This window comes from Hoplias malabaricus, chromosome 3, assembly GCF_029633855.1.
Source record: "Hoplias malabaricus isolate fHopMal1 chromosome 3, fHopMal1.hap1, whole genome shotgun sequence".
Taxonomy (NCBI): Eukaryota; Metazoa; Chordata; class Actinopteri; order Characiformes; family Erythrinidae; genus Hoplias; species Hoplias malabaricus.
In genome coordinates this window covers 20,972,170-20,987,051 of record NC_089802.1, presented here as the reverse complement: position 1 = coordinate 20,987,051, position 14,882 = coordinate 20,972,170, and the positions used below count along the sequence as shown (strand labels likewise).

At 40.6% G+C, this 14,882-nt stretch overlaps 1 protein-coding gene across 1 annotated transcript; it reads right to left on the bottom strand.

The window, feature by feature from the left end:
* Positions 1-1,570: 1,570 nt before the first annotated feature.
* acta2 (actin alpha 2, smooth muscle) lies at positions 1,571-10,796 on the bottom strand. The gene is made up of 9 exons (XM_066666635.1): positions 10,671-10,796; positions 8,454-8,629; positions 6,511-6,639; positions 5,574-5,684; positions 5,016-5,100; positions 4,768-4,929; positions 3,772-3,963; positions 3,485-3,666; positions 1,571-2,167 (listed from the first exon to the last, which is right to left on the bottom strand). Exons 2-9 carry the CDS (start codon positions 8,580-8,582, stop codon positions 2,024-2,026), a joined length of 1,134 nt encoding a protein of 377 aa, XP_066522732.1. The 5' UTR covers positions 8,583-8,629; positions 10,671-10,796; the 3' UTR covers positions 1,571-2,023.
* Between the last annotated feature and the right edge of the window lie 4,086 nt (positions 10,797-14,882).

Here is a 14,882-nt window from a genome sequence, read left to right as displayed (position 1 = left end):
CATTTAACATATTTGTCCTATGTAGTCATGTACATTTTTGTATGTCCTTGCCTAGTTCATATCACATTTTAAACTTTCTCATTAGCAGACCCCAGTATTTCCACAAAAATGCTCTTTTATATTCTAGTGAGACTATATTACACATGGATAAACCCTGATACTGAGAGCAAAGATAGTAGAACGTCAAACAGCAACATTGTTTCCTTTGTACAACATGTATTGAAACATTAATTCATTCATTTATTGTCTGTAAGCGCTTATCCAGTTCAGGGTCACGGTGGGGCTGGAGCCTACCCGGAATAACTGGGCGCAAGGTGGGAACACACCCTGGAGGGGGCGCCAGTCCTTTGTAGGGCACTACACACTCACACATCTATGGACACTTTTGACTTGCCAGTCTACCTACCCACGTATGTTTTTGGACGGTGTGAAGAAACAGTGTACATAAGTTCAGAATATGCGTTTAACAGCCTGGCTCCCCCTCTTACTCCAAGTCTGATCCATCACTATCACAATCACTGGGGACAGCATCTTATTCATTTTGAGAGATAATTGCAATTTTGCATGCCTTGTCTAGATGGTCACTTTGATTCAGCATATGTAGAATTTGACTCAAAAGTGAAGCTAAAAGAAAAAACAGTATAGAATATTTGATAGAAGAACAACTATCTATGTGTATAAGTGTATTCTTAGATGCATTGTGTTATCCCACCGGCTGCCATCTACATGTTTACTCCATCCATGACCACACTAAACAAAGTTGAGTAAATGAAAATGCATATATCCACACTAGACACTTTAAAGATTTTATTTTTCAAAAACAGTTGTCCCCTCTATACGTTAACATACTTTATTAACCTTTTCTTTGAGAGCTTCGATGCAGCCACCCTCTTGTGGTGCAACCAGGACATAATCACATCTGGTCATGTGACAGTTTACTCTAAACATGTGACAGTGCACATATTTCGCTTAGACACTTTCTTATTTATATATTTACTGGAAATGCGTTGTTATATTTTTCAGGAACATATTTAAAGCTACAAAAAAAATAAACATTATTATTCTGTGTTACACTGGTGTTTGGTCATTTTAAAAACTTCTGCTCTGCTCTGATCATTTAAAGGAACACTACACAATATTTTTACCTTAAAATTACGGCTTCTTAATCGTTGTGGTGATTCACTGACCTGTAATATGAAGAATAGTGCCTCTGTCATTGCTACTCTGAGCTCAGAACCAGGAGCAAAAAAACCTCTTACCAATAATGTTCCTTTAAGAATCTTTTATGAGTTTTTCCATTGTTTGGAAACATTTAAATAGTCTGTAATTGTCTTATTTTACAGCTTCTCACTGTTCTAACTGTAAACCTGTGATGTAGCACAGAGTTCAGGTATTACAATAATTTTAAACATTTATCTGTGACCATATTGTTTATATGTGTTTAAAATTTGATTCTCCACTTGCTTGGGATCAACTAAGCTTTGGTTTCCAGTCATGAAAATGCATCTTTCATATTATTAATTGTAACCTTGTTATGGCGGTGTGTGATGGAGCCATGTGCTGAAATCAAATGATGTTCCACACAGTTTCTGAATGCAGAGCTTTATTCGTTCCTGGGGTTATCATATAGATATCCGACAAACTGCCTCGAAGCCCACAGCCGTGAGGAAAACACATGCGAGGAGGATCTAGTTGCATTTCTGAACATGAAGGGAGAACATGAACTCTTGCTTTCCTTTCTAATCTGCTACATAACATCTCGTGTTTATTCTCTCTCCCTCTTACTGGAGGCTCACCAACCCCAGGAATCTTCCCAATCTGTTCATTATTGCTTTTCTCATCCAATGTAACAAAAACAATCAAGGACGAAAATAAAACCTCAAACATTCACACGGGTGTGGGCAGTGCAAAGACAAAACAAGAGGAGGGTAAACCAGAGGATACATTCACAGTTTACAGGCCTGGAAGCAAGAGCAGATTTTGTAGGGGTTAAAGGGGGTTGGGGGTGGGGATGGCTTGCTGCTTAGAAGCACTTGCGATGGACAATTGATGGGCCGGCCTCGTCGTACTCCTGCTTGCTGATCCACATCTGCTGGAAGGTGGAGAGCGAGGCCAAGATGGAGCCACCAATCCACACTGAGTACTTCCTCTCTGGTGGGGCGATAATCTGACCACACACACAAGAAACAAGTTAACAAGTTAATACTGAATAAAAAAACAAGGAAGTGTTTCACAAAGCTTAGTAATGCTGGATAACTGAAGTGAGGACTGGAACCTTTAATCCTTTTGGACAACACAGATTTTTGTCTTCTCAGGAATGAAATACATTGGGTTAGATTTTACACTGCAAAAGAGATCTTTGTGTCTATGTGTGCAGGCTTTATCAATGCTCCTTTTGCTTATTCCTAACTTAGGCTTTAAGAAGGCTTTATATTAGGTGTGTCCAAAAACTATTTTGACATAGAAGGTATCTTTATCAGGCTTAGGTTAATGTGTATTTGATGGTTTAGTGCTTTATTGCAGTCATTTTAAGGGCTGTCACATCATTCAGATAAAGTGGATTATGAACAACTACCTTGTACCTACACTCACTACCCATCAACAAAGGGCCAAACAGGAGCACTTTGTAGCTCTACAATTACAGTCTATAGTCCACCTGATGCTCTGCATACTTTCTAATCCCCATTTCACCCTGTTCTTCAGTGCTCAGGACCACTACAGAGCAGGTATGATTTGGGCGGTGGATCATTCTCAGTGTTGCAGCAACACCTGACCTGATGGTGGTGCGTTAGTGTGTATTGTGCAAGAGTGGATCAGGCACAGCAGGGCTACTAGAGTTTTAAAGCCCTCAGTGTCACTGCTAGACTTAGGATAGTCCACCAGCCAAAAACATCCAACCCACAGCATCATGTACCCACTGATGGAGGGCGACCAACACAAAGTGTGAAGCAACAGATGAGCTACTGACTCTGACTTTACATCTACAAGCTGGACAAATGAATGTCACTGCAGTACTGAGAATGATCCATCACCCATATCATACCTTCTCTGTAGTGGTCATATGCTGTACCTTACCATAGAAAAGCAGTGTAAAAGTGGGATAAGAAAATACAAAGAGTATGGTCAGTGGAGCTGTTAAAATGGTCAGTGCATGTAGATACAGGGAAGGTGTTCCTAATCCAGTGATTGTTCAGTGTAATTCTTTACTATGTAAATGCATCAGGTGTTTAAATAACTGTGATTATTAACATCCTTAATATTACTACTAATATATTTATTCTGTCTTTTAATGTCTGTTCATTTTTGATACTTAGAAAATCCCTGAATGCCTTGAAGTTATGCAACTTTGAGACTAAACTAAACAAGCCACACTTAGTTTCTCAAGATTCTTTCCTTATCACTCCTCCGCAGTACCATGAAATCTCTTCAGACCAAAAGTCTTTAGTGGCCCACGCATTGCTGAGTGACATTTCAGTTTCCTCACCTTGATCTTCATTGTGCTGGGGGCCAGGGCGGTTATCTCCTTCTGCATTCTGTCAGCGATGCCAGGGTACATGGTGGTACCTCCAGACAAGACATTGTTGGCGTACAGGTCTTTACGGATATCGATGTCACACTTCATGATGCTGTTGTAAGTGGTTTCGTGGATACCAGCAGATTCCATACCTGAGAATGAATTTAGCATAAATCAGATCAAATCTATCAGATGCCACTTTCCCCTAGCCCTAACTACTCATGAGATTATGAGAAAAGAGGAAAAGGAGACCTCACCGATAAACGATGGCTGGAAAAGTGTCTCTGGGCAGCGGAACCTCTCGTTGCCAATGGTGATGACCTGACCGTCAGGAAGTTCGTAGCTTTTCTCTAGGGAGGAGGAGGAGGCAGCAGTGGCCATCTCATTCTCAAAGTCCAGTGCAACATAGCACAGCTTCTCCTTGATGTCACGGACGATTTCCCTTTCGGCTGTAGAAGGGAGATTGCTTTAGTCATCAGCACCGCAGGTTTTGTATTGCATTGAAACACTAGGCAAGATTGTTTATGTATTTATTTATTTATTTATTTAGCTCCTCATTCATGTTTACATGTTAAATGGACTGAAATAAATGGGGATGGGGATGGTTTCCTACCCTCCTCCAAAAGTTACATATTTGTAAGCTTTCATTATAGAACTGTGTAAAATAAAATTTTAAATACAAATCCTGGAGATTAAATGGGGCTTAACACAAATTAACTTAAAAAGCTGCTATTATGTTCCCTTATAAAGCTACAGAATATGTACCCTTAACATTAAGTAGTATTCTTTTACCCTTAAAATTACACCTTCAGTATCTCTGAGATGCTCTACTGACCTGTAATATGGAGAATTAGGCCTTTGTTGTTGCTACATCAGGCACAACACTGCAGAAACTGCACTGTGTAACTGTCGGAGGAGTGATTTCAGGACAGTGCTGTGAAAGTGATTTACACTCCACAACTATAGGAGGAGGCCAGGAGCAAAAATACCCAATCTTATCTAGTGTTTCTTTATGGGTACCACCACAGTGCCAGGTTTTTTAGAGAGTGTAGGAACTATTGATAGTCTCAGGCTGTCAGAATCACTGAGGGAACAGTGGAACTGACCACTAGAATGACCTGGGGATTTAAATAGTGATTACGTTCTGTACAATAAAGCCTTTTTTTGGCCAAGAACACCAGCAATGAAAATGGGCCCCGCAGTTTGACTGCATTTACATAAAGCCCAGAAAAGTGTGGACCACCAGCACTCACCAGTGGTCACAAATGAGTAGCCACGTTCAGTCAGGATCTTCATGAGGTAGTCAGTGAGATCACGGCCGGCCAAGTCCAAACGCATGATGGCATGAGGAAGAGCATAGCCCTCGTAAATGGGCACATTGTGGGTGACACCATCACCAGAATCAAGGACGATACCTGGAGAGAAGAGATGTTTCATTTTTGATTTTTTTTGTGATCATTATAAAGACAAACACATTACCTACTTTGGTGACTGAACTCACCTGTTGTGCGGCCAGAGGCATAGAGGGATAGCACCGCTTGAATAGCTACGTACATGGCTGGAACGTTAAAGGTCTCAAACATGATCTAGTGTAAGAGAGAGGATGTTTTATGGCATTTTCACTTGAAAACAAGATATGGTTTTCTTCCAACAGTAGTTAACCTACACCTGTCTCACTATGTGGAATGAGCATCTGGAATGAGCCGATATAGGCTAGTTTGGTCAAACATCTCAGAGGCCAACAGTTGACACTTATAATTACATATTGTCTTACTACCTACAAATCTTTATTTAGGATATATAAGTTAATTTGTTAAAGATGTAATACTTTAATGCAGTGGCTCCCAAAGTGGCGCCTGTCCCCTAAGAAGGGGGCTCAAACTAAAAACTCCACATCCATATGCTTTTCAAGAAATGTAAAATTTTATAATATTGACATTTGCCTTTAATAACTTCTTGTTTTTCAGTTCCGTTGGTTTTATGTAAGGTTTTCACTTCTGCATGACAATGTCTTCCATAAACAAAACAGACTGAAGCAGCCCATGTGTTGAGCTCTGACCTGGGTCATCTTCTCCCTGTTGGCTTTGGGGTTGAGGGGGGCTTCTGTCAACAGGGTGGGGTGTTCCTCAGGGGCAACACGGAGCTCATTGTAGAAGGAGTGATGCCAGATCTAATGAAAGTAAGAAAATGCTGAGCCTCATCGATAAATCCTGGTAAATATCAGGACAAAACCTCAATTTGTGTATCTTAATTGTGAAGAAGCAAGCCTAAGTTGAAAACAATCCACCAACAGGGGTGCTAGAAATGGAGTATATATGTTGCATAGTTCTTGTGCATCTCGCGCCATCTAGGTATGCTGTTACACCAAAATGAACATTGGCCTAAGACTCTCACAGGGAGTAAGCATGTGAAATTTCATAATGTTCAGCAAAAGCATTTCTGAGTTATAACTATTTGTGGGATTTCTGGATTGCCATTTTTTTTTCTACTGTAAAGATGACCATTTGTAGATATGAGGAGAGGTTTTCACCACTTAGCTCTCTTCCCATATTGTACTGTTTTCTACATGTGTCGTTATATCTGATATCAACTTTGTTGTATTAGTTTCCATCTCATCTTGTGTTGTTTAAATCACTTTAAGAGTTAAAGGGTTTCTGGTGAACATGTTGTGCCTTCTGTGTGAAATAAACCTGTTTAAGTGTTGACAAAGAACCATAATGGGTGAGATATGGAGTAGGCCAAGATCTAAGTGAATAACACCATCTGCTGTGGGCATCTGTCAGCTGATGACAGTGTGTGCCTGAAGGAATGTGATGCTAAAGGGAAAACTGATGCAACAACTATAAGCAATGGGCCTATGTGTTTACTTGAGCTACACAGTTAATGTAAACCTAGTATAATTATAGAGAGCACTTTGTTGCTAATTTAGAACACTGGGTTTATATCTCAGCTATTTATGGTTTATAATGGTGCCCAAATTGGCAAAGGGTACATACTTTTTCCATGTCGTCCCAGTTTGTGATGATGCCATGCTCAATGGGGTATTTAAGGGTCAGGATACCTCTTTTGCTCTGTGCTTCATCACCAACGTAACTGTCTTTCTGTCCCATACCCACCATCACACCCTGTGGAGAGATGTTTAATGGGTTTAATCCGAGTCATAACCACATTCATAGTCACTATATTTTTGAAGAAGTGAACTGTTTCCATTTTCTTTGTGATCAGTGTTGTGGCTTCCACAAATGACTTGTTCACAGAAAGTTAGAAATAAGATACCAGCAACCCACAACAACAGGAAGGCATTTCAGGAAGCATCAGAAATGTAACAATACAAAAGAAATCCTTTTGTGTTTTCTCAGCTCCACAGAGTTTCTGTTTATCCTTTCCATACTACTTTCAAATGACACCTTAGCTTCTTCTCGTGTTGTTTGGCAGAGTAGTATTAGGTAACACAACTGGTCCTATACACAGCAGACTGGGGTTCAGTTCCCCACTTGGCATGGAATAACATGCTATACCAATAAGACCCTGGGGCATTAGACATTATTCAACTCTAAGCCACTTAGAATAAATGTAAATCTCCTTAAATATATTTAAAAACAAGATAATTTACTTTTCATCTACTTTTCTTCATATTATGAATTATTATTACTAAATTTAGTTTAATTTCTGGACCATTCTCCCTGCAGTGTTTTATTTTAGCTCTGCTTTTACTGGTATGTACACAAAGACAGATGTCGATTTAAAGCAACACTTTGTCAAAATTGGTATTTTTGCTCCTGAGCTCCCCCTAGAGTTGCAGAGTTACCTACCCACCCCAATCTCTGGACAACTCAACATATGTATCTGTTAATAAATGGAAGAATACAGAGCCAGCAGAGACATCAGATGAAAAAGGCCAGAATGGTGGATAAGAGATATGTTTGTGACAAAATCTTGGAGAAGCTTAGTGATATTTAGGATAAAACCAGAAAGATTACATTTTACACCACATCCATTCGTAAATAACATCAGTTAGGCCTGTCACAATAATTACTCTTAATCAGTTTATCATGAAAATATTTGGACTTTTCCTAAATCATTTTTGCTGACCATAATATTGCCTATTGTGTTTAATTGTTTGATTATATAGGATTAGATATCACCCACATTTTAACCAGGCACTCTGTTCTGTTCGCTGGTTTCCTCTGGTCTCTGGTAGCTATATGTCAATTGGTTAGAAAACAGTGTTTTTATTTATTTAGGATATTTTTATTTACTTAGGATATTCCAATATCCAAATATTTTTAATAACTAGGCCTAATTTGCTAAAATTCATTGCTATTTAACGGATGTAATTGCATTATAAATCTTTTATATTATCATAGAATGCTTTCAATTTCACAATAATATCATTCATCGCGATAATTTCTGGGACAATATATCGATCAAAGAAATGTTTATTGTGACAGGCCTATCAGTAGGAATGTAAACTTAATTGGATTTTTGTTGTTTGCTAACACCAACCCAAGATGTCTGGCTAGCAGCTAAAGCTCTGTATATGAACACTAACAAAACATAGAGGAAGTACAACTAAATAAGCTATTATTTACTAGCTAAACAAGAAGGCCAACTCTGCATCTGTCTTGCATTATTTTATCTCTTTTAGCCTATGCTATGAGTAAAAGGTAGTCAAATCTTTACTCTTGTCTGGTCTCTTGTACGGTTCTGCCTACCTCCAAAGTTATACAGAGCAGTTTCCATGCCAAGCCTGGAGCAGCAGTGACAGAGACCCTATTCTCCCTGTTACAGGTCAGTGGATCATCACAATAATTTTAAGCAGTAATTTGGCACTTAAAATACTACATAGTGTTGCTCTAAGAACGAAAATTGGAAAGCAATCACCAATCTGCTCAGCTGCTCAGTTTACTGCCCAATGTGATGAAGTGCAGAAATATACCTGGTGTCTGGGACGACCCACGATAGAGGGGAACACTGCTCGGGGGGCGTCATCCCCGGCGAAGCCTGCCTTACACAGTCCTGAGCCATTATCACACACAAGGGCTGTGCTCTCTTCGTCGTCACACATTTTGTTAGGCTCAGATTTCCTTCTTCACTCCAAACAGGAGACAATCACTGTAGACACAAACCAAAACACACTCAAATATCATTACAGTCAGTGTAGACACAAACCAACACACACTCAAATATCAGTACAATCAGTCTAGACACAAACCAACACACAAACCCACACTCAGACAATATTACAATCAGTGTAGACACAACAATCGCACACTCTTAGACATCACTACAATCACTGTATACACCTTTACATGCTCATTCAAACATTACTACAATCAGTGTAGACACAAACCAACACACACACACTGACTTAAACATCACTACAATCACTGTAAACTCAAACAAATACACGCTCATTAAAACATCACTACAATCACTGTAGACTCAAACTAACACACATACACACACAAACACTACAATCACTGTAGACAGAACCACTCAAACGTTCACTCAACGTTTTTACTACATCACTGGAACGCATTGTGAAAATTTCATGATGAATGGACCAACAGAAATGGCTCAAAATTACTTGATTTTTTTTTTACATTGACTTTCACTGAAGTTTAACATGCTATACTGCTATATTTATAACCCATAAATATCAGTCTCTCAGTCTGTCTACAAACATACCCATCCACCTGCCTGTTTATCTATATACCTAGCTAGCAGTCTTTTCCTCAGTGTCTTGTTTTCAGTATAATAATATGCAACAATAAGAGTAGTAGTGATAATCTTATTCAAATAATATGTAAAAATCCAAGTTGACAAGTTAATCCTTTGCAAGAGTGTGTATGTGTGTCTGTGTGTGTGTGTGTGTGTGTGTGTTATAAAGACCACACCCTACTCTACAAAATCATGAATGGGTAAAATATCATACTATGAAACATAATGACTATTATTTGTCATTTATTTACCTGTGTATACATGCATTTACTGTAATGTTACATTCTACAATGACAAAGAAATATAATACAAATACAGTACAGAAATACATCACTAAACAAGAGGTTTTCTCATGACAGTCCTACTGGCCGAACACTGATGTTTTACAGTAATGCCCTGACATTCCTCCAACTTGTTAGAGTCAGTGAACTGCTCTTATTCTTCTGTGCAGAGTGTACACTGCTCCACCTGATGAATGAATTCTGGACCCTGGGAAAACTTCCTAATTTGGAAATGATGGGGAGGCATGCCTCACTTTGGACTTGCCTGCTGCGTGTCCTCAATAGTTTATGAAGGCAGGGAGGGAGGGGGTTACAGGGAGGATGGAGAGGTGGGGAGTCACACTGATTCCTCTGACGCTGTTCAGGAGGACCATATTTAGTCATAAACCTCACAAATCACAAAGGGCTTTCAAGACGCCAGACCAGCACACACAGAGAGAACGGACCTGCTGCGAACATTACACTGCACTAATGCATGTCTATAGAGGAAACAGTACTGCTAATGTATTCTAATCACCTAATGTTATGTCGTTAATAACTCTTTCATGCACACTGATGGCCCATTAAAACATGTTCAATATTAACACTTTAGACTACACCACATCTCATGCGAAGGTGCTTCTGAAATGAAGAGGGGGTGTGTCCCCCTTTGCTGCACATACTGCTTATACTGTTCTCATTGCTGTGAGTGAATGAGCAGCAGCCATAAGAGCATAAGCGAGGTCAGGTAATGATGATGGATGATAGAAGTGCATCACACACAGCTCATCCTAAAGGTGGCCAACACTTTGCATTGGGAATAGTGACCACATACACATTTCAATGGATATTAAACATTTGTGTGCACTTTAACAAAGCTAAAATCAATAACTACAAACTTTTATGTTATGCTGTGTTTTAAAATTAAATCATCTTTAAATCAAATCAACAAAGAACTCAACTCCTACAAACCACTACTCAGTTTAATTCAGACCAGCTCAACAGCAATGCACCTGTTCAAAACCCTCAGCACAAATCATTAAAGTAGCTTTCAGCAGGATCTACTTCTTCAGTAAGTTCTGTATCAGTGCCACTATATGCTCACAGCCTAACAGCATCAGAGTGAGGGAAAGCGAGACCAAGCATGGAGAGAGCGAGTTGAGGTCACTTACCCTGACAGTGCTGGGCCGGGGGTTTAGCCACTTGGTGATGGTGTGGCCCTCACTGGCCTGTGGAGCCCTTAAGTAGCTCCTGTCCCACTCCTCTGCCCCCTCCCATCTCCCAAACAAGGAGCCGGGGCAGCACACAGCCCTCAGGCTTGCTCCATTGCAGCCTTATAGGGATGACTGAGGGAAAACACTCCAATCCGGGGGGCTGCAGGGCGGCCACTCCGGCCCATCTTCAGACCATTCCAAGCATCGCTGCTTTCAGCTCTGAAGGGATGGAGCGATCCTCACGCAGGAACATAAACACACAGCTGAGTCCAGCTCTAATACACAGTCACACACACACACACACACATTGTAGTAGCAAGCCATGTAGTAGCAAGCCAACTGTCACACCTGAGAAAGATAGGGATGATCAAACATGGATAATAATAATAATAATTGCTTGTAGTCTTATCTGTTAAAATTTCCAGGAGATAAATATGCACACAGAATGTAAAGTATCTGCATGTTTATGTGTGCGGTGATAAAACTAAAGTTGAACACATGCCACTCTCGCTGTGCTTACAATTGCCTTTTTCATGTTCTCCTTCAAAACAAATAAATACAGAATGCAATAATGTGAAAATCATTTAAGCCCCATATTTAATTTAAAATAGTATTAGAATTATAGAATAGAAGACAATATTTCAAATGTTGGAACTGAGTAATTTTATTATTTTTTACATTTTATTATTTATTGTTTGTTAAATATTTGCTCATTTTGTAATTGATACCAACAACATGTTCCAAAAACATTGAAGCAAGGGGAACATTCATTCATTCATTCATTATCTGTAACCGCTTATCCAGTTCAGGGTCGTGGTGTGTCTGGAGCCTACCCGGAATCATTGGGCATAAGGCAGGAACACACCCTGGAGAGGGCGCCAGTCATTCACAGGGCAACAAACACACACATACATACCTATGGACCAGTGGCGTATGCTGGCCTTTTGAGGAGGGGAAGCTCAATTTCGGCCTACATCATAAACTGTGTCGGTTTATTTATACGTAAATTCTACCCTCCGTTCCTTTTAAAGAAAATGATCTGTGACCCTGTCGTACCAACAAGGCGTCTTTTCCAGGGACTTGACTAGTGTCCTCTCAATGGCCAGCAGAGCTAGGCTGCTTAAACGGCTTTGGCCCATGTGAAATGTGTCCGCCTGTGAGTGCTTTGTGACGGTGGAGGGGCTCAGCAGCACCCGCTGGACAGAAACTGCGATAGAAGTCAGAAAGAGTGATAGAAGTCAGTCTCCATTAACAAGCAGCTACAAAAAACCCCACCAGAAATATAAGCTCGATTTGTCGCTAGTCGTTTTTAACAAACAAAATGCCGCTAAGAGGATTAAGATAGTCTAGTTTAACTCAGAACAGAATGAAAATGTAATGCTCCCACGGATCTTTACACCAAAGGATCGCTGATTCGCTCATTTCGCTGTCAATCAAAAAGGGATTCAGCCTCAGACAGATCATCCAATCATCATGCAGAAGCTGAGCGTCCGGGCCAGCCGAGGCCAGCCCACTGCCCCATAGACCCCCAGAGACGCTGAGCGTCCGATGGGCGGGACAAAGCCCAGCATTTATCCAATCACTCGTCTCGTTTCGCTGCACTTCACTGCTTCGCAATTGAACTCTGTGGACGCTCAGCGTCCACGCTGTTTAAAGCACTGTGAGAATGATTGAGAGGAAAGCCGCGTCTTTACCAGTGATAAGAGGCTGATTCTGAACAAAAGTTGAGTGCGTCGTAGTGCATATTTATTCAATGACATGTACACACAACAGTATATATTTGATCACTTATTTTTTGACATTTTAGGGGAAGCTGAGCTTCCCTTGCAGTCTTAGAGCAATCGCCTCTGCTATGGACACTTTTGAGTCGCCAATCCACCTACCAATGTGTGTTTTTGGACCATGGGATGAAACTGGAGCACCCGGAGGAAACCCACACGGACACAAGGAGAACACAGCAAACTCCTCACAGAAAGTCACCCGGAGAGGGACTTGAACCCACAACCTCCAGGTCCCTGGATCTGTTTGACTGTAACACTACCTGCTGCACCACCGTGCCGCCCCAAAATAAATGTGTGAGTGTGTGTCACCATGTGATGGACTGGCACCATGTACAGAATATATTTCTGCGTTGCGCCAGTGGTAGGCTCTAGGCACGTCACGACCCTGAATTGTATAAGCGTTTGTAGACAATGCATGAATGAATAAATAGATCACATGGCCAGAGCTCAGTGACATGATTGGGGAAAGGAAAAGGATATCAGAGAGTCTTTTAGAGGTAAAGATGGGGAAGGGTTCTCGACTTTGTGAGCAAATACTGCAACAATTCAAGAATAATTATTTTCAAAATAGTAAAGGACATGGGGATTTCTATGACACTTGATATCATTAAAAGATTCACAGTGTTCTGAGAAATTTCTAAATGCAAGGGTCAAGTCCCTTAACCAGGATTGGCTGGCTTTAATTTTCAGGCCCTCAGCTGGAACTGTAATAAAAACAGACTGGTTTCTGTTGTGGACAGCATGGTGGGGCAGCAGGTAATATCGCTGTATTGTGGGTTCAAGCCCTGCTCCGAGTGACAGTGAGGAGTTTGGTATGTTCTCCCCGTGTCTGCGTGGGTTTCCTCTCGGTGCTCCAGTTTCTCCCATAGTCCAAAAACACACGTTGGTAGGTGGATTGGGGACTCGAAAGTGTTCGTAGGTGTGAATGCGTGAGTGAATATGTGAGTATGTGTCGCCCTGTGAAGGACTAGCACCCCCTCCAGGATATAGTCTCACTCTGTGCACAGTGATTCCTGGTAAACTCCGGACCCACCGTGACCCTGAACTGGACAATGAATGAATAGTTTCTGTTGTGGAAATCACTGCGTAGGCTCAGAAACACTTAACAAAATCATTGTTTGTGAACACAGTTCCTGCATCCATAAACGCAAGTTTAAACTCACAAATGCAGAAAAGATTAACCCATTTATAGGTCTAGGCCCAAGCTCATTTAAGATGAACTGAGGCAAAGTGTCCTGTATACTGACCAATCAAAATTTTATTTTTTTGGGGGTTGATTATGGATGCCACAATTATGGATGCCACATTCACTGGGTAAAAGAGGACAGGGACCATCCAGCTTGTTAAAAAAAAAAAACAGTTCAAAAGACAGCGTCTGTGATAGTATGAGGGAGCATTAGTGCACATCAATCAAACCTACCCTTAATCCAAAATTATATTTAAAGGTTTTTGGAGCAACATGCTGCCATCCAGGCAATGTCTTTTTCTGGGAAGTCCTGGCTTATTTCAGCAAGACAAGGCCAATTTACAATCTGCATGGATTATGATAGCAATGCTACTTAGTAAACGAGTCCATGCTTAACTAGTCCGGACCTGTGACCCACTAAAAGCAATCAGTACTTTATGAAATGAGCTGTTGAGATGTTGAGCAGCTAAAATCCTGTAACAAGCAAGAATGGGACAACATATCACTTTCAAAACTACAGCAACGGGTCTCCTTAGGTCCCAAAGGCTTACAGTGTAATTAAAAGAAGAGGTGATGCAACAGGGTTGTAAACATGCCCCTGTCCCAATTTTTTTTGGAATGTGTTGCTGGCATCAAATTTAAAATGCAGATATATTTTTCAGAGTTTGAACATTTAAAAAAAATGTTCAGTCTGCTCATTGGCCAATATATCAAAAATGTCTAGCATGAACCCAAAAGGTGCATTTGAGGTTTAAAGTTGGGGAAGGTGTAGAGGGGTACAGTCTTCTTTTCAGGAGACCTCTAATTTTATTTAATTTTTTTACCTCTATTGGTAAAGATGGTTCTTCTGCTTCTTGAGATGCTAAATCCCACACAGGAACTAATCCAGCACATGATATTGAAGGCAGTCCAATGTTCTTAGCAACCCAGTAGCAGGCTGTTTCTCTATTTCCTTCTATATTTCCTCTATATCCTTTTCTCAGAAATACCTACTTGACAGTTACCCAAAGTGCTGAGTTGTCTTCTCTCTGTTTAAAAAGGGACAGTAATGCTTTTTGTTGAGAGAGACAGTGGAGCTTGAATGTCTCCTGTCTCTCAATGATGAAAGCTTGGTGCAACAGCAGGTTTTGCATTGTTGTGTGCATCCCAATTGTCTTACATGTTTCCAGCTCCACTTATGCTCTGCTGAAATCCTCTTCTGAT

Coding starts and splice junctions, on each gene's coding strand:
- acta2 (XM_066666635.1), bottom strand. CDS start 8,582: ATGTGTGACGACGAAGAGAGCACAGCCCTTGTGTGTGATAATGGCTCA. Junction 5,685..6,510: donor ACTGGGACGACATGGAAAAA/GTATGTACCCTT, acceptor TACTTTCATTAG/ATCTGGCATCACTCCTTCTA. Junction 3,667..3,771: donor TTTCCAGCCATCGTTTATCG/GTGAGGTCTCCT, acceptor ATTCATTCTCAG/GTATGGAATCTGCTGGTATC.